At 42.8% G+C, this 20,853-nt stretch overlaps 1 protein-coding gene across 2 annotated transcripts in view; it reads right to left on the bottom strand.

The window, feature by feature from the left end:
• The window catches only part of PRDM5 (PR/SET domain 5), a 690,485-nt gene that overhangs the window by 295,716 nt on the left and 373,916 nt on the right, over positions 1-20,853 (bottom strand). For both annotated transcript variants that reach the window (XM_069242565.1, XM_069242566.1), the window contains 2 exons: positions 16,005-16,098; positions 3,469-3,629 (listed from right to left, as the gene is read on the bottom strand). In XM_069242565.1, coding sequence (XP_069098666.1) covers positions 3,469-3,629; positions 16,005-16,098 — 255 coding nt within the window. The remainder of the gene's footprint in view (positions 1-3,468; positions 3,630-16,004; positions 16,099-20,853) is intronic.

Below are 20,853 nucleotides of genomic sequence, written 5' to 3'. Positions count from 1 at the left end.
AATTTATAAAAATAGATCTTATCTTTATCAATTTTTAGACATCAAAATTAACAAAATGCACCAGAGGGTTCCAGAAATATAGATTTTTGAATAAACTGTAAACCATTGCTTTTCACTCTGAAAGTCAACAAGCACTGGTAGCTACCACAGTTAATGGAAACGTTGAAAACTTTGTAAAACGTTTAGAGAGTTCTGTTCAGTTACTCGGGCCTGCTTTGAGAGACAAACTTCAGCAGGGAGGAGGTGAAGAGAGCCAGTAAGGCATTATAGGACAGTTATCTTGTCACCAAGGCAGTCTCAAGTCCATTTCCAGGCTCTATGGGGAACTGCCATAGACTTTAAAGGAGATGTCCTGATACAGGATGCCGAAGATGCTGTCAGGATGCTGAGGATTCTGTGCGGTCAATGGAAGATTTCCTAATGCTACTCCTCAGTCCATGGTCTTGGTGTGGCACTTTGGCCAAAGAGATAGGTGTACCTCGAAGTCCTCAGGGGTCCAGCAAAAGTACAGTTGTCACTGGAATACACATCTCTGGTCACAGTGAAACCAGCGGTTCCATTTGGTGAAGGCTAGTGTCTGTCTTGGGTGACCAAACTGCTCTCTGTTGACTCTCTGAGGTCCAGGAGACTTGGTTGCAGCTTTTGAGCATCGAGACTTGGTCTCCTCAGTTACTCATCGATGGTCAGTAGCGCTCAAATGATTGTGACTACTAACCAGCTAGGACAGGCTTCCTCAGCTTTTATGGTCATGATGCTGGAGTTCACCTCTTATGTCTGGGACTGAGAGCAACGTTTCCTTGAGGCAGGCACCATAGGCACCTCTTTGCTAACCCAAGGATCAATAGGTGCAGTCCAGCGGTTGGTGCAATCTCTCCTGCCAGGTCCAGGGAACAGCAGAGCGGATCTTCTTCCGTCCTCTGTCCAGTCCATATGTGATCTGAGGTCTGGGTGACAGGGGTGCCATATTTATGCCCAGAAGGTGCCCTCAGGGATGCACTGGTTACAAGCCAATGGGCTACTAGGTTATTTCCCACCTGATGACAATTTCCTGCAGTGTGTGGTATCAATATATCACATCAAGGTACTTCCCACTCCACGATGGCTGAACCCTCCTCTCAGGGTGTTGTGTGGATCATGGAATCCCACCTTTGAGGTGTGGCTACCTGAGGGCTACATGCCCACGGGATAACAGGTTCAGCAACTGGTCTCACCTCTATGCCCCCGGTGGCAACCCGTCTAAGTGAACAAAAGAACAGCATCTCTTGTGTGTGTCCACCCTTTGCCCTTCGAAGGTGACTTGAACTTTGAAGCTCACCTTTTGGGCTTGCAGACTGTGAGTTTCATATAAGTAAGAGGTAACACCTCTTCCAATGGTAGGCAGGGCAGAAAGCTGTCTTGTGGCCAGCATCTGCGAATGACCACTGGAAAACTTGAGCAAGAGAGTCTCAACTTTCTAAAAGCTGCATTTATATAAACATTTTGTTAAATTCGAATTGGGCAGCAAGTCTGGTTTAAGGTGATGATTATTTTGACACCTTGAAGTATAAACCTTTGAGTTGTCAGCATATAACCCTGTACTTGCCAACGGGACTACTAGCCTATCCACAGCAAAAACAACAATTTGGGGGTTTTACTGACATCTTAATATATAGCACCCTTCCTAAGGATTCAACAGTTCTGTTGTAGGGTTGACTTATAAATATTGAAAAAGGAACTTTGGTGTTTGTTAATACATTAAATGGTAAAGCTGAGTTAGCAGTTTAAAACTCCTCTACCAGTCTGTAGTGGCAGGCTGGAAGTCATGTTTATTTTGTCACAGGGAGCCACAATAAGTGCTACAGTTTTGAAAACAACACTTTATCTTGAGGCCCAAATTAATCTGATAAAAATACATTCTTTAGAACTTTTATCTCGCTAATGACAGCTGAACAGGGTAACTGGGGCTTTTCTGCAAAATTTTGATATCCTATTTTGTTTTAGGAGAATCTGACTTAAAACATACATTATGACAGCGCTATGCAATGTAGAAACTTTTCATAAGGTGGATGAGAATGGATGTATGTAGTTTTGAGAGAACCCTCCATTTCAGCTGAAGTAACTTACATGCGTACTCGTGTGGGGAAGAGCACCATGGAGTACAATCAAATATTAAATTCAAAGGGAGATATTTTGTCTTTTGCACAGTACAAAAGAAATTTGAATTAGCAGATCAGATAGGGTTTTTGAAACGTCTGAAATTTCAGACTCACTTTAAAATATGGAAGGGATTAAAAAAACTATTTGATACGTTATTCTACCGTTTCTCCGGTAGAATCAATGTTGGAAGAGCATATCAAGCACTAATTTCTAGCTGACTTCCTAACAATGGGAAGATTTATGCCACATGGCCAGGAGATCTAGAATGAACATTATCCCTAGAAAATTGGTAAAAACTATTTTAAGAAATTCATTATGTCCGAATGATCAGAAATCTTAAGAGACCATAGTGCTATTGTGTAAAAAGGCTACAATACACCCCAGTAACGGTAAAGAGAAAGAATGCAAAAATAACCAATGAACGTTTTGGAGCATCCAAGCATTAGAAGACCAGAAACATATCTTTTGGGATTGGTCAGGAGTATAAACATTTAGGCAATCTACATACTCTAAGTTAGAAGAAATTATAGGTGACACATTGGAAATGGAGTCTTGGATCGCCATGCTAGGGAACTGGTGGAACACTGATTCGACCTTGGCTTTGAAGAATTACATTTTTTTAAATTGTCAACAGTTAGATTAGTATTTGCTCAGTGATGGAGGTCGATGAAAAGCCCCAGACATAATGGTTGGTCTAAAAAAACATAGAACTAGCCTATCTTTTTATGTGCGGAGACACCACAATCGTAAAGATACTACTAGTAAAATACTTTAGTAAATAGCAAACAATTGTAAACTTACACAAAGGTGTAAGTTTACCTTTGTGAATCAGGCACTGTTATATTATCTATGGCTGGCGAGACAGAACGAAAACATACACAACTTGCCTGAAAATGTTTTAACATAGACAAATTATCCATTTCTGGAAAACAGGCTTCATATTACTGAAAGACGACTTAATGCAACAGCACTGTCCACAGCTATACAAATAGAAAAAAAGTACCTAAAAAGACTGTGATAGGTCTTAATGTATAAATGGGTTTATTGTGTTCATCAAATACATTCACTGAGGAAGTAAACAGATTCTGCGTTCATTCTTCACTATTTGAAAAGAATCATAGGGGGTGTGGACGTGTTTATGGGATGTGAAATGAGTTGGGGCATGTCTGAATAGGTTATGAACACAATGAAAATAAATACTTTAAGAAACGACAGTGGGGCAGAGTTCCAATGGGTAGGTTCCTTTCAAGGAAAGGGTTTAGCAGGAGTACCATTTGCAGAATGGATATATTCTCCACCAAACTAATGTAGATGAAAATGAAATATACTTACTTTTTTATGACTTTTGAGAACCGAAGGTGTTACAAATGCTTTGTCACACAAATCACACCTGTACTTCTTGCGTCCATCATGCACAACCTGGATGTGAACATTGAGAGTGTCCTTCCTTTTGAAAGTGGCATCACATTGATCACACTTGAAGGTTCGCTCACCTTGCAAAGAAGAAAGTCTGGAATTAACACATTTTTACTCAAATAGAAATTATATCAATAGCCCTAACAATATTCATAAATTAAATTTTGCCTGAATATATTTATGTACTTGGGCAAACTTCCACCAGTAGTGCCCCAGATAGCATTGACCTGGAGTGCCTAGTAGCGCTTAGGTGAAACCAAATGAAGGCAATACAATGCCTTTAGAACAAGTTTACAAACGATAACTTTACAAATATTTACAAGAAAAGGCTGGCGAAACATGCTAAACTGTGCACCTGTGAGGGATGCACAGACGATCATATTCTCATGACATAAGGTGCTGTTTTTGTAAGCATGTCAATACACTAGAAAGCACAGATCACTTCAGACCTGACTAGGAAGGGTCCAAATAAAACAAGAGGTGTTAAAGCCGGCCTAACTTGCATGGTCAGTAGCTTCCAGTTGTCAGAGGGTGATAAATACTTGTACAAAGCCCTGTGCAATTTCTGAGAGCTAGCCTGCATGGGGTCTGCACAGTAATGTGAGACACTGTCTGGTAAAAGGTTACGCAGCAAAATGGTGGCAATATTCTTTTTTTGTGGAGAGAATGCTGACATGTGAGCAAGTTGTTGTAGTAGACCAGCTAGTAGTAGTTAGAGCCTGTGAGCTGTGGAAGCAAAAAAGATGACGGGATAAAGTTTCATTGGGTAGATAAAAGTAAACCTTTGTTTCTGGCTGAAGGGGAGGTCCAACAGGTAGGGCTGAAGACAGGAAGAAAAAAGAGACAGGAAAGCACATTTTTACTGGATGTTTTTGAATAAATGAAAACCAGAGAGCAAAGGGTCATCCAATGGTTTTATGATGTGATTCAGTCAAAGATTTTGATTTGGGAATGGAGTATAACAGAAGGAAATGGGAAACATGGTGTTTGCATGAGTTTTGAAGTAGTGATATGAGAAACAGAATGAAGAGATCTACCGCTGATAAATCAGTTTAAAGAAATTATAAGAGATGGCCTAGGGCAGATTTGTGGAACATGAATACCAGTAGGATTGTGAAAACAGAGATGAACACTAAAAACCAGACAATGAGAGATTGTAGAGAAAGTGTGCAAAGCTTTGATTGCTGTATCCTCAACGGCTAGGGAAGCAAGAGTTGGAAGCGTGGTATGGAGGTCAATTACCCCATACATGAGGAGAGCAACATAAACATGGTATCTAATGCAAGCACTGAAAAAAACTGAGAAAATGCACGTTTGTTGCAACTATAATTGTATTTAAAGAGACAAACTGCAATGTCAAAAGAACCATAGGCCACATGTAAAAACATCAGGTTTTTAGACTTGCAAATTGCGAGATTTAGGGCCAGATGTAGGAAGCCTTTTGCACCTCGCAAACTGCAAAAAACGCAGTTTGCGAGGCGCAAAAGGCTGAACGCGATGCAAAATGTGATTCCGACTCGCAAATAGGAAGGGGTGTTCCCTTCCTTTTTGCGACCGCATCACGATGTAGAGTTGATTTGTGACCGCGAAAGCGGTCGCAAATCAACTCGCAGTTACCTTCCACTTGAAGTGGATGGTAACTCATTTGCAAAAGGGAAGGGGTCCCCATGGGACCCCTTCCCCTTTGTGAATGCTCATAAAAATATTTTTTCAGAGCAGGCAGTGGTCCTATGGACCACTGCCTACCCTGAAAAAACCGAAACAAAAAGGTTTCAGTATTTTTTCTTTTTGCAGCTCGTTTTCCTTTAAGGAAAACGGGCTGCAAAGAGAAAAACCAAATCTGCTTTATTTAAAAGCAGTCACAGACATGGTGGTCTGCTGTCTCCAGCAGGCCACCATCCCCGTGAGTGCCTAGACTCGCTATGGGGTCGCAAACTGCGACCCACCTCATAAATATTCATGAGGTTGGTCTTTGCGACCCCATAGCGAGTTGCAGAAGGTGTCTGAGACACCTTTCTGCATACCAGTTTGCGAGTTGCAATTTGCGAGTCGGAAGGACTCGCAATTTGCAAGTCGCAAATTGGTTTGTACCTACATCTGGCCCTAAGAGACTTGCAATTTGCGAGCCACTAATGCTGATGTACAACAGTGTCCCAGACACTGTTGGTAATTCCCAAATGGGTTGCAAGGTGCGAAGAAGGTAGTAGGAAACACTTGTCATCGCAAGGATCACACCAAACAGTGAAGTAAGACCGGATCCATTCATTAATTCCATCAGATCATGTAACCTTTTACAAGGGCGTCCCAAGTCTGAATGCCATTGTAGGTCCTGCCCCCTCTTTATATCTCAATCCAACATTCCTTTGCGCAATCCTTGTCTCAAAAGTAAATATCACACTCCTTGTCTCAAAAGTAAATATCCATCCCAACATAAGCATTATTCGATCCGTGCGCCAGCATGCCACAACTGGTCTCCAGCTCACGAAATGGCTACAGATCACCTTTAGTAATATACATTTCTATAGTACAAGTGGGCAAGGGCGTGGCACAGCGCTCGCACTCAAACTATCCACACATCACATGGGACCTTCCTCATTAATATTCATGAGGCAGGTCACAATTTGCGACTCATTGGGAATGGCCAGCACTCACAGGGATGGTGGCCATGTCTGTGGCTGCTTTTTCAATAAAGCATTTTTTTTTAATGCAGCCCGTTTTCCTCAAGGGATAACAGGATACACTTGTTTTTGAGTGGGCAATGGTCCGTGGGACCACTACTTGCTCTGAAAAAATGTTGGCATACCCATTCACAAAGAGGATGGGGTCCCGTTGGGACCATTTTCCATTTGCGAATGGCTTACCTCCAATTTGAAATTGGTGGTAAACTGCAAATGTTTTGCAACCCCATTTTGGTAGCAAAACATTAGAACATACCTTTCAGATTCAGTATTAGGAAGGGACACCCTCAACATGCCCCTTCCTAATACTGAATCAAAAACCCAAATTGTGATTCTGTAACTCGCAATTTGGGCTTGTACATCCCAAAAAGCATTTTTCTAGTTGCAAACGGCTCGATTCTGTGAATTGTCTGTTTGCGACTAGAAAAATGCTTTGTACATGTGTCCCCATGTCCCACAATAGCACATCTTAAAAAGTTAATCATGTACTTCCACTAAAGACATTATTTCAACGAAGATGACGAATGCTGTTAAGAAATCCGTGCTGCAAAGCTGAAGTCTACATCTGCCCAGCATGTTGTATTTCTCTCTGTGGAGGAATGAGTTTGAACCTTTGAAAATTCAGATTACTTCGAGGCCTCTGTCCTTGTTTGGGACCAAAATGTAGCAGCAACAGGATTGATATAAACAACCAGCTTAATAGCTCCCTTGTTCACAGGAGGGTAAAATATTACCAAGATATGTTTTTGGCCAGGGGTGGCTGAAACCTCCATCTAGAAAAACATAAAAATTAAGAATGGGAAGGAGAGTGTCCAGAAATGGAAGGGTTTAACACATTTTTGCTATTTGGAGGAAACAGTGATCTAATGTGATGGCTCACTAACACCCCACAAAATGAGACATGTGCCCCCTCACTAGATGTTCATGGGTGCTTGCGGGTGAATGAAAGTGGTTTTGCAGCCTGAGTGGCTGAGAAGGGAATGGAGGTTTGCTGCTCCTTGTCTCTGCTCTTCATCTCACCATGACCTCTCAAGCCACATAAAATGTGTCTGCTGCTGGATTGGATGATAAACAACTATCCTCTAATTCTGCCCAAGATCTTTAGGTGTTTCTGATGAAGGTGACACACCAGGAATACAGAACCCACCAAGTGTTCTATAGCACATCTCTGCTTAAAGTTCTATAATGCATAATCAGCTTATTGCCAAAATCTGTTCACTGTCAATTAGTATATCTGTACAGTTTGCCTAATCGGAAAACCTACGAACCTAGCCAAATGTTTCCAAGCATGCCATCTAATAGTGACGGCTCTGCCCATAGACCTGGGCACACAGTCACCATGCATTAGCTCTGAGAGGCTTGCTGCAGCCGAGGGGCCATCTCATACAGTGTGTGGGGTAACGTACCAAGATGCAGGTGTCATTAGAAGAGCACAAGCGTAAATTGACCCTTCAAATACCTTTTTCCCTATAGTACTGATGCAGTAATCCTTTTGAACAGGGGAAGCTGTTGGGAATGAAATTGGATGGAGAAGCCTGCATCACCAAGCTCTTGGTCGACAAGTAGACAGAAACCATCTTGCAGATGCAAGAAAATGTCTGTGGCACAGGTGGGTCACTGTACGGGGATTTGAGAGTTTGTTTTATGTGACCAGCACCCGGTCTAAGAGAGCATCATTAAAGAGAAGCAGGTGATATGGAGATGCAGATGGCATAGCCATTTAAATTCTTAGAATATATATGATGTACCCTCTGACACCCTCTGCAATTCCCACTATACGCATTGAAATTAAACTCAATATTTTTCCTGAGCTGTAATAGAATTAAAGTTGAAATTATAACTGCAAAAACACTCTTAGTCAACACACGTAGTTTGCTAGACAGAGCAATCGTTATTATGCAATAACGTTCCGTAGCACTTCGTAAATTCAATGTAAAAGGGTAATAATTGCAATATGAAAAGCAGTAATTAAAATCATAGGATTTGCCTATACCTATGTTACTCAACATTTTTGCTCTGATCAATATCTTCATACCTTCTAACGATAACAAATTTTTAACAGTGTGATTCCACTGTCTTCTTTATGAAAGCAATGCAATAAATATTGAGTTCTTAACCCCCGTGGAAAACTGCTTGAGGAAAAAACATCAATTGCCAAACATAGGCCCTCATTATAACCCTGGCGGTCCAAGACCGCCAGGGCTCTTTCGGCGGAAGCACCGCCAACAGGCTGGCGGTGCTTCCCAACGGATTCCGCCGCGGTCGCACCGCCGGGGCCGGTGGTTTCCCGCCACAATGGCCCCGGCGGCTGCTTGCAGCGCTGCCCAGGGGATTACGAGTCCCCGTACCGCCAGCCTTTTCCTGGCGGATTGAACAGCCAGGAAAAGGCTGGCGGTACGGGGAGTAGTGGGCCCCTGGGGGCCCCGTTCAGCTTTTCACTGTCTGCTATGCAGACAATGAAAAGCGCGACGGGTACAACTGCACCTGTCGTACGCCGCAACACCGCCGGCTCCATTTGGAGCCGGCTCCTGTGTTGCGGCCGAGATCCCCGCTGGGCCGGCAGGCGGAAACCATGTTACCGTCCGCCGGCCCAGCGGGGATCTCCAAATGGCCGCGGCCGCCCGAAGGTCGTAATGAGGGCCATAGGTTTTAATTCTAATGGCGAGCTCATTGTGAAAAGATTTCAATTATGTCTTTCATCCACTCTTCAGGGTAACAGATTTCATGGATTTCAACTGCAAATATTAGTTGCAGGTACTATGAATCACAACTGCCTAGTAATAACATTATGGACCACAATGATCTTATGCTCTAAGCATTCAAGATGAGCACCCCCATTTACGAGTACAAGTCTTGTGAGAGTCCTGTGGCTCCACAGGACACATAGACCATCTTTTATATGTGAAGGTCTTCACCATAGAGTGCTCATCTGAGATGTGAGGCTTCTATCCCAGGACACTCACACTATGTGCCCCTCTTCAGCCTCTTATGCCCCTGAAGACATGAAGACATGAAAGTTCAGGAGCTTCAGTCACGCAGGAAAGGTGCATGCAGGCAAGGGTGTCCTGCACTGTACTTTAGATGATGTCCTCAGAAACAGAAAAGGCACATTCAGCACTGCAGAGGCAGCAGCTTTTGGATGACAACAGTGATGTAGGCCTTGTTCTTTTAGTGGGTAGGCTTGGGGGATATCTCAACTCCAGCTAAAAAGATGTTTTTAGGCCACTGGTGTTCCGCAGGTAAATATGTTACCCTTCATTGGGATAGTGAGGGTTTAGTAGATTATCTGCATCTCCATAGGCATCCTAAGTGTGACACACTTTGGAATCTATCTGAGGGTATCCAAATTAGAACTGAAAAGTGCCTCCATCCCAGAGATTCTCTGAGCACAAAACAGAGGCTTACAAAAAGGGACATCCTCAAAAGGAGACCTTTTTTAAGTCTAATGAGCCAAAATGGACAATGGGTGAGGCCCTCTAATAGAACAGCCACCTCAGCCTGCAGCACCATTGCGTCATTAGGACAGGTCCAAGTAGTTTAATCAGTGCTGAGGACATATTCGCTGATGGCAACACAGTCAAAGGTCCCAATGGCTTTCTGAGGATCATAGTCACACCAGAAGAAAGCAGAGAGTCATAAAAGATTTGGAGCATGGTTTGAGTAAAGGCCACAAACTATGTCCAGTCTGCAGGCAGTACCGAAAACATTGTGAGCAACCTTTTGAAGACTGGTACTGGTTCTGATGAACTAGCAGAGACAAGAGTCTGTGAGTGTTGCTGCAAACTTTAAGATCTACCCCAGGAACAGGAAAGGTGTCTGTGGGAGAAGGACTTACATTTGTGATAGTTTTGTAAGTCTTGTGGAAGGATTTCTCCTTAGATGACAACTTCTTGCAGAACTTACCTGAAGAATAGGGCCAGCTATGGCAAAAGTTCATTGTATAGCGGGCATCCACCATGTAGCTTGGCTTCTCTCTTCTTGATCACTTTTGAGTATATGTGAGCACAGTTGTCACAGGAACTTGTCATGCTTGAGGCCTGGGAACCAGAGGCGGATGCTGCGGGATTCTGAGAGTGACAAAAAGGTTTAAAGGCCGAAACTGTGAGTAAGATGATTCGAAGGAAGTTGATGTACGCTGCCAAGTTTTTAACCACTTTATTTCGGTAAATAACAAAGAGGAAGATTTATGTGGAAGGGTGCAAGTAGCTAACTTTGTCTAGTTATGTTTGGGACCTCCACTGGCTCCCCATCCAGAAGAGAAGCCAGTTCAAGATTTTCACGCATGCCTACAAAGCCTTACACAACCAGTGGCCAACATACATCAACTGCAGCGTGAACTTCTACAAACCCTACAGACACCTACGTTCAAACTCCCTTACACACGTCCCTCTTATCCATTGCAGGCACATTGGAGGCCGCTCATTCTCCTACACTGCCCCCAAGACCTGGAACGACCTCCACTTACGAAGATCATCCCCCCGACCGACTTCAGGAAGAAACTCAAGACCTGGCTCTTCGACTGAGACCCTGCAACCTGAGGGGTGATATTGCTGCTCTTTACAAATACTAGTGCTGCACTACTGATTGATTGATCCTGGTCCCTTGAAGAGTTGGGTGGAGATGACAGCATAGAATGCACTGCTGTAGTCGAGTCTGTTTGTGATGAGGGTATGGCTGACGGTCTTCCTGGTGTCAGTGGGGATCCATCTGAAGATCCTGTGGAGCATGTGGAGGGTGTGGAAGCAGGATGCTGGGACTACATTGATTTGTCATTTCATGGCGAGTTCGCTTTTGGGGATTAAGCTGAGGTTGTGAGTGTGGTCAGTTGGGGTGCGTGTAGGGCCTAGTTCAGGTGGCCACAGCTGTTTTCCCATATGGAGGTGTTTTCCCCGAAAATGAGCACTTCTGTTTTCTCTGAATTAAGCTTGAAACAGTTGGTATTTATACATTCAGCGACACTGGTCATAGCGTTATGGATGTTTGTTCTGGTGGTGGAGGGGTGAGAGGGAGGAGGAGTTGTGTATTGTCTACGTAGGATAAGATGCTGAGTCTGTGAGATTTGATGGCTTCCGTAAGCGGGGTCATGTAGGTGTTGAATAGTATTAGGCTGAGGGAGGATCCCGGGGTGTTGCCACAGATGTTGTTTTTAGGTTCTGAGGTGAAGGGTGGCAGACGGCTATCCTTTGTACTGGTACTGTTTGTCAGCTGTTGAGTTGGTCAAATGGACAGTTTGGATGTAAAAGATTAACTATGTTTAGTCCATATCTGTTGGCCATTGGCTACATTAGCTGAAATGAAGTATACTAAGGGCATTCTGCCCTGCACACATGGTATTAATACACTGTATGAATTTAAGTCCATTATGACCCACATATATAATCCCATGTTGGACGTTTTGCCTTACGCAGGGTCATCCCCAGTCTTTTTGCTTACTTTCTCCTGGTTTTTCTGACCTCTCGCTGTTGGCTCTAGGACTCTGAGCACTTTATCACTGCTGACCAGTGCTAAAGTGCAGGTGCTCTCCCATCTAAAGTTGGTATGATTGGCTTATACCTAATTGGCATATTTAATTTACCTATAAGTCCCTTGTACAGTGGTATCTCTATACCCAGGGCCTGTAAATTAAATACTACTAGTGGGCCTGCAGCGCTGCTTGCGCCACCCACTGAAGTAGACTTTCAAACCTGTCTCAGGCCTGCTAGCGCAGGGCCTGTGTGCGCAGTTCTCTGCCACAGGGACCTGGCATCTAAACTTACTTGCCAGGCCCAGAACTCCCCTTTTACTACATGTAAGTCACCCCTAACGTACGCCCTAGCTAGCCCTATGGGCAGGGTGCCATGTATGTAGAAAGGCAGGACATGTGCCAAGTTGCGTGGCCTGTCCTGGTAGTGACAAACAGCCTAACTGGTGTCTCACTGCTGTGAGTGCTGCCTTCTCATAGGATTGCATTAGAAATGCCCTGCCTTATGTGTAAGGGGTATTGTCTGATTTATGAGGGGTAGCGTAGGTGTGTTTGGTATGCTTGTGATGGTGATAATAAATGCTGCTTACTGGTGTGGGTGTATTTTTTATTACTATCACAGAAATGCCACTTCTAGAAAGTGCGCATTTATCTGTGCTTATGACTCTGGTGTTTTGCAGCTTGACCCCAATCCACGTCTGGGCAGAGTGACAGTTGGGGCTTTGTGCATACTTTTCAGACAGCTTGTACACAGGGAGGGTGGAGGTGTCACAGAAGTGCATCTGCATACTGAATAGTCTTCCTGGGCTGAGAGAAGGGAGAGGCGGGGCACACATGCATTTGTAAAGACTGTGCCCTGGCCTCACACAATAGGGTCGTTAACCCCCCACTGATGTTTGGAGCCTGTGCTGAAAGGAGAGAGGGGGCACTCCCAGAACCAGTTGTTACTGGCTAGAACCTCCTCTCCCTTCCATTGTAAAACACTGTAAGATCTGACTATAAGTACAGGGGAATTTTCCCCACAATTTGGAGACTCTTGGAATCATCTTGGAACTGGACACCAAAGGCTGAAAGGACTCACCAGGAACCGCCATGGACTGCTGCTGCTGTGCTGACCTGTGACCTTCCTGGTCACTGTGAAGGACTTGCCACTTGCTGCCTTTCCCTTGTGCTGGCCTGTAGCTGGGCCCTCCACCTGAGGACATTGTCTTAAGATTCTGCTCCCCAGGGGCAGGGTGCTGTGGCCCCTGACCCCTGCATCCATTTCTTCATGAGGGGTGCTTCTCCATGGTTGCGGCTGCCATAGCGCTGATTGCAGCACGCTTATGGAGCCTTGGGAGCTCGTAGGCTCCTTGCTGCATTGTGCCCCTTTAAATAAGATCACCGCAGCGGCCCGGGATGCTGGAAGAACACTCGCACACCGCATCGGGTGCATCCAAGTGTCTGCTCGGGCCCCAGGAGGGGTCTGATCTTCTTGTGGCTTCACTGCAGGACCAGGGGAAGGCGCGGGGAGTTCCCCCTTCCCCCTGGCCTCTGCGTTAGGAGCAGGACGCTCCTTTTCTGCTGTTAGGTAAAACGGGCATTAGTGTGGGCCCCCCCTTGGTGGAAGTGCCAGTGGAGGCCCAGGGGGCCCCCCAGAGATCGCGGGTCCCGGGAAAGGCCTGTCATTAAACCGGAGGGGGTGCGTGGTGCCCCCCTCCTGCCCTAAGTTGTTTTTGCTGGCTTTGGCCCCCCTCGTGAGGGCCGGTTGAGGCCCTGGGGGGCCCCCAGTAATCACACTCCCCAGAGGGGACTGTCTATAAAAGAGAGGAGGTACATGTCGCCCTCCTCTGACCCCAGAGTATAAGGGAGGCCCCCATTTTGCGCATAGGAGCGCCGGGGGCCCCATTGTTCGCCTTCTAGGCACTGGAGGTGCCTTCATCCAACCAGGTACTGTTTAAAGGACCAATATAGTTGCAATCCAAAGTTCTTTCTACAGACTTTTGTTTGATTCATATATTACCTACCTGCGTATGTTTTTACATATGTGTATGCAAATGTTCCTTTTATGGACATGCTTGCTAATATGTTTTTCTAACTTGCCATATGTTTTCTAATGTTCCTACTATGGGCATTTTATGATATTCTTATGACAAGTGCTGTGATGTAATAACGTGTTTTCCTGACTACTGCTTATGTTGCAGAATACTGAGTAACCTGTGTGTTATGTGGGACTACTGCTAGGTTGCAGAGTAACTAATGTGTAACGTTCTGACAACTGCTAAGGTAGCAGGATAGTACTGATATGTGATGTTTGGTCTGATAATTGCCTTGTGTACAATACAGTATATTTTCATATAATCTGGTGTTGTGTTTCCTTTGTGGTGGGGATATTGCGTCACATGTGTTGTGTGTGTTGTGCAAACGCTTTACACATTGCCTCCAGGTTAAGCCTGACTGCTCGTGCCAAGCTAACAAGGTGGTGAGCAGGGGTTATCTTGGACGTGTAACTCCCTTGCCCTGACTAGAGTGGGTAAGTTCTGCCTGGCTGAGGTGCATACCCTAGCCAACCAGAAACCCCATTTCTAACATCCCATAATCAAGAATATGCGAAAACTGTGGAAGAGGACCATGATTTGGTAAAAATTAATCCCTGGTTTCACCCACTGGGTAACACAGGTGTCTAGGGGGATGACTGTAATGGAACATGCCCTGTCTGACTTAAACAGTAAACAGACTGTGAACCTACTGATAAGCAAAGGTCTGCCTAAATCTTTGCAGGATCTCCAGTCCCAGAAATGGCAGTAGTTACAGTTATTTCAGTACCTCAGAGACAGATTTGGCAGGCCTTTCCTCGATATGTTCATACCTGGAGACATGGAGAACCCACAATGCATTGTTTTCAGGTATATATAGACTACTGATGAATCTATTCACTCAAATTCCATTTTAAGTGTGACCAGACAGCACTGGAAAATGCTTGTGGGGTATGATTATTCTACTGAAAATTGCTCTACCCTGATGTAGTCACATAATTCACTTTGGAGGATATCAATACCTATTTTGAATTCCTGCATATTTGGTACTGGTTGCTTGTCAGGTTACGTACAACTGGTGTTTTGCCATATACAAACTGCTGGAGGTGAATTGGAAAAAAGATGGAATATGGCCCATATCTTATGGCATTGGCTTAAAAAGAGATGACAGGACTAACTTTTTATGTGCGGAATTCTCCGTCCTGACTGCAGAGTCTCTGCAGTTGAACACTTACTAGTAACCTACTAGTAAATCCTTTGCTTGTGAATGACGAAAAAGAGTAAATGTACCCAAAAGTGTAAGTTAAACCTTCAAGAATCTGGCCCACAAATGATAAAGAAGAAGGTAGAGAAAGACAAAAAAACATCACCAAGGGAGAAAGCAGGAAACTGCAAGAGTGAGATAAAGGGGAAAAGGGTGTCTGACAGTAGATTAAAGAGAACTGAGCCTCAGGACTGCAAAGCCTTGGTATTGAGCGCACCGGCATTTAATAAAAATTAAACACTTCCCTCACATTACTTTTTACATCACTTGTGAAAACTCACTGCATAGTTGACTTCTCTGTATCATTATTTAGTTCAACTATATGGGTCTCACATTTTAAATAGCTTGCACATTTTATATTTCTTGTTTTTTCGCATTACATAATTTCATGTATAAAAGCATTGTACGTCCTTCAGTGTTACTCTTTTGAATTATTATTTCTACTAGCTCCGTAGGCAATAGTGTGCAATAAATGAAACAAACAGAATAATCAGTCGTTCCTTTTCGTGTCTATTTTTTTATGATTTTTATTGAAACTAAAAAAATGTGCTCAGAAGTTTTCAAATTCACCCAAGCTTCCTCTTCACGAGTCAGTCTGATTGTATTTCTAAAATGGATGGGAATGCGTAAAAAAAAGAAGAAAAAAAATGTCTGTGCTTACCAGATTTCATAATTCCCTACACTAAGAAACATATATCGGTACTCATTAATCGGCGTTTGCTAACATGTCGCTGTAATTCTTGAAAGTATCAGGGTACCATATTGTGTCCATTAAATGAAACCATATTCTGACCATAACCATGATATCTTGTCAATCTCCACGCAACTTAGGTTGCTCTGGTGAGAAGATGTTCGAAGGGAGGCTAAGAGAATCATGTAAATTGTAATGGCACTGAGACAATGCCAATTCATACTTTTTACAAAGCACTTATTTCATCAGTACAACTAAACACTATGCTGTGTGATGGGCCTAGACACCCCTTTCCCCATCAAAGAACAGGAGACGTACTTTTTCCCTCGGAACTAGCACTTACTGTTGTGTATGAGCAGGTGCCTCTGCAGTGAGAATGGGGTTCGGAACAAAGCCTTGCAGTCCTCACACTGGAAGGGCCTCTCTTCAGAGTGGGTCTAGAGATGGAAGACAGTGCGTAAGAGTGAGGGAGCAGAGATAGCAATTAGTAGTCATTTACATAATTACAGCTAACATCCTAAGAAGGTCCAGAGGGGACACTGCAGCGGAAACCAGAGAAGAATAGACAACAACAGAATACTTTATAGAGAGAAGCAAAACATAAAATAAAGCTCATACATGGGAAATCTACAACACATTCTCTGTGTGAGAGTTAAACTATAGAGCATACAATAGGGGCAACTGTGAATTTTCGTCCTTAAATCCAGCACAGAGTTCTTGTGACACAGTAGCTAAACCTCAAGGCCTAAGTGTAACTGTTTTTAGGTGTGGTCTAGAGAGACAACTTTAGTTATCTCGTCAGCTATAAAAAATCCTAAATGAAAAATACATAATGTATATATGCATGTGTGCGTTTGTGTGTGTATATATATATATATATTTATATATATATATATATACATATATTGTTGTGTGTGTGTGTATATATATATATATATATACACACACACGCACACACACACATACATATAGTGGGACTTCAGAGTGGTTTGTGCACATTTTGCTTCTGCCCATCACCACATATAGCGGTCAGACTACGGTAGCCATTTGTCCTGCACTGTGAGTGACATAATTATTTTCTTTTCACATGTGCCAAAAATTGTTAGCTAACACTTTCCAATGCTTCTTTCTTATGTTTTTCTATTTTTCAGTCATTATTGCATGTTTAAACTGCATCTTAAGGTTAAAGTAACTCAAGACCAATTGTAATTTTCTGTGCATCAGTAACAATCATTTGTATGTGGTGAGCGTTAAAACTAAAAAAAAGTTTCAATACCTGTTCTAAGTAGCTTTTCTGCTAGGAACACCTGCACTATAAAAATCATGTGCGATGGTTATATTTAAAAATGTAGCTTTTTATTTCAAGCACATGGTGGACACATCATTCTTCTTTGAGCTTTAATGGCATATGTTTTTAATAAAATGTAGCAACAATTTGCCCACTCCTTCAGCTTGCCAAGGCCAGACCTATAAGCGTTGCCAACGTTTGTCTTTAATTCATGGAATTATAAATACATAAAAGTTATAAATGCCATACTTACAAGCAGAAGATTCAGATAGTACAAACGAAGATAGGTAGGGTGATGGGAGCAACTAGATTGTTTACATACTGAGTTTTCATATATTTCATTCTTACATCAGTTATTCGGAGACAGGACCGTTTGGTTCTACAGAGGTTGAACTTTCAGTATTCTTACCATCACTTTTTAAAGTTGGGTGAGTCATATCACTGCCTGTTACACGCAATGATTACCACAGCAATATTCAGGGTTAGAAAAACAGTCTTCTCAGTGGAGACCGTAGCCTCCACGTCTGTGGGAGAGTATTGCCTTCCATGCTGAGAAGGTATCACCATCCTGGTGTCAGTCAGTCTTACTTAAGTGCTTACGATGATGGGTGAGGGGTATGCACAGAACAAACAGATCAATGCCAAGTGGGCACCATGTATTTTTGCAGATTGGCATACATTTTTGGTATTTCAAAAACTAACTCCCAAAGTGAGGGTGTATTTGGAAATACAGAACAACTAGTGGCATTGACACACACAAAGTTTTTTTTAACCTGTACATCCCAGTGATTAATTGATTTAAGCAATCTTGAGGTAGAAGGACTACTAGGCTAAGGACTTCTTCCGGCTGAGGACCTATGGCAGATAGCTGTGGTTCCTACATTTACAAATGGGGTGGTGGGATGAAAAGGTTAGTGAATTGGACATCAGCCATTTTTTTGGCAGATGTCCTGCATCAACACCTGCTATATTACCTCCTGAGTCAAGGTGTAGCAGTTGAAAAGATAATTGAAAATTACAGAACAATAAAACTTTATGTTGACCGTGAATTCAGTCCACCGCTGGCCCTTCTCATCTGGAATAGTGTCTCTTCTCCTAAACCATAAGCATATTTTATAATGACATCGGACAATTGGATTTAGGTTTCGGTGGATGGGATATCCGTCACTGTTGTGACAGAGTAACCCCTCCGCCAATATCTAACTGAGGCCCACAGCCTCTAATTGTGTGAGAGTTTTTAATTTAGCATTATCAAACAGCTGATGTAATTTTATCAACGATGTGGATTTCCAAGTAGCAAAGTTTTAATCATGAAACACAGTGGTGGCTAGGAGATTGTCACAGACTGCGGCATAGTTTCAGGGGGGATGTTTGGGGTATGACGACCCGCAAATAAATGCATTCTTGGCTTTTTATTTGGGCATGGGGGCCCTGAGTCAGGTCTGCTATATTAATGTTTGTTTCTCTTGTTCTTATTTCACTGAGACGTTTTGACTTCATCATTTTTTGAACCGGGAACTTAAATATTCATAGTGACTGGTTTACCAAAAAAACTGTTTATATGCCATTAATAGTACTTATTGAATGTGTGCAAATTTACTACGTTTTGGAATTCACAAAGTGTTGCAGTACTAGGCTTAGAAAGCTGCATCATTTTCAGGTTTCCAGGCATACTGCTGGCAATTAGACACCCAAAGGCGAAGGGATGAATGTTTGGAAATCGTTTCACCACTTGCAAGTGCTTGTGGTAGTGTTCTAACCAGGGCTGGGTGAAATTGTATAATAGGTTGGTGTAGTTTTGGAAATCTTGTGTTACTCTTGTTACAAATAATTCCAAAAAGTATACTATTACTCCACTTCACATCATTATGCGCAATTCACGGTAAAATTTACAGTGAATGGTGCAACTCACACAAAAAATTTGCAGTGGAAGCATAGGAATTAGAGAATGCAAGTGGCTGCTGTTCAAATTGCTCTTTTTTAAATGAATCTTAGCACCAAAAATTAATGTGGGGATGCAAAAAATATAGCACAGAACGATGTATTTTATGTAATTATGAGAAAGGAAATTAAGTGAATTTCGCACACCCCTAATTCTATCCCATTGTCTTTCATCCACTTTGCCACTTTATACAGAGGTCCAGTTACTGCACAACAGTAGTGACCCTGGTCATCATGTGACCAGTCCATTACTTGAAATAAAGATTGCAATCCTATTTGGCTATTGGTGTGTATTTTGCAAACAACGCAAATAGAACACAAAACATATTTTAAGCCTTCTCACTGGTTTCGATCTATAATTCACTAGATTAATGCACAGAATGAGAAAAAGGTTTGAAAGTGAGCCGCATTTTCACTTGCATTGTCCAATTAACATTTCAGACACGGATAGAAGAGAGATTACTGAACTAGAGAGCAGATTTATCACATCCTCTCAGGAGACAAGACCTGAAATATGAGCTCGAGCCTGTCTACCAACTAACTGTAGGCGTGGTAAAACAATAAGGAACAAGAGACGTGTGTCAATGCACCAATGGTATAAATGTGCATGCTAATACGTTTCTGAGCTGCATGATGGGATTGACAGGATTTTTTGAAAATTGTGTGTTTTGAAGTCACTGGTATATGTGCATTAACAGTAGTCGAGCGTGATATGCATACATAAGCATACATGGATCGGATATATCTTCTAAGGATACATTTTAATAAGACAGTTTCCAATCCTGCATGTTGTGAGAGATGTCATTAAAGCAGCAAAACTGTAATTTCTGGACCAGTGACTTTAACCTATGTCTCTTTCCGACTCCAGTATCACTGCCTTAACAAATAGTACAAAAAAATCCATGAAACCGCGAAAGAAGTATGCAAGCAATTCATTAATCAGGAAGTTCCCAGCTCTTTGCATAATCTAACGAGGAGACAATGTTATCACTGCTGAGATGATCATGACCCGCGCAGTTGAAATAACATTTTCAGTGCCATAAAAAAGAAAAAAATCCACAAACGGTTGCGTCAATTTAAGCAAACGGCACAGCTGTTAGAGGCTGTCCCTGGGCCAGCTTTATCTGCCTCTCATACATTTCAAAGGACTTCCTGTGAACCTGAGCCACGCCATCTCAAGTGGAACACAGAGCAGTGCGAGAGGCACACCTGGCCACGCTCCTATAATTTTGAGATAAGTGAAGGAAAGGGGTATTTGCGCTCGTTTCTGGGGTTAATTCCTTTGAATTGTGTTTTCTAAGATTCCCCGTGGGAAACAGGAGGGACAGGCACGTTTTAAGAAGAGGTAGTCCTTTGAGAGCAGCTTTTCGGTCACTATTTCATTTTTAAAATATATTGTATTTTAGGGTGTTTATAGTACTTAGGCCACTTAAAACCTACTCCGAAGCACTTTTAACGGTTTACAACGACGTGGAGAAACAAAATGAAGGGTTTAACGCGAGCGATTACTAGATTATTTAGTTAATGTTAGGGCTATTGTCTGAAATGAAATGGTTGATTTTTAACCTGCGTCTATTCATAAACTTCAACCCTAAATTGGCGTGGGTGCAGATTCCAGAGGCATAAAACTTGTAGAGGAATAGGTCTTCCTCGCATTGCTTAATTTACCCCCCCTCCCCCCAAAAAAAATCTGGGGCCGTATCATGATCCTGTATTCTGCGCTGCGCCAGTGCAAAAGGCGTCTTTTGCGTCTTCAATACATATATTAACTCAAAAAATCTCCGACCCAGTGCATGGGCTGCAAACAGAGCCTGAAAACACGGGGCAGTAAATGTCCCTCTGTGTTTCCGAGCTTTGCTTTCAGCAATTCGTACACTGACTCAAAGATTTTTTTTAGTTAAAGTATACATTGAAGACACGAAAAAGAAATGCACAGACCTCCATTCTGAGGTGGTGCAGCTCA

This window comes from Pleurodeles waltl, chromosome 1_2 (assembly GCF_031143425.1).
Source record: "Pleurodeles waltl isolate 20211129_DDA chromosome 1_2, aPleWal1.hap1.20221129, whole genome shotgun sequence".
NCBI lineage: Eukaryota > Metazoa > Chordata > Amphibia > Caudata > Salamandridae > Pleurodeles > Pleurodeles waltl.
This window is presented reverse-complemented; position numbering and strand designations above follow the sequence as displayed.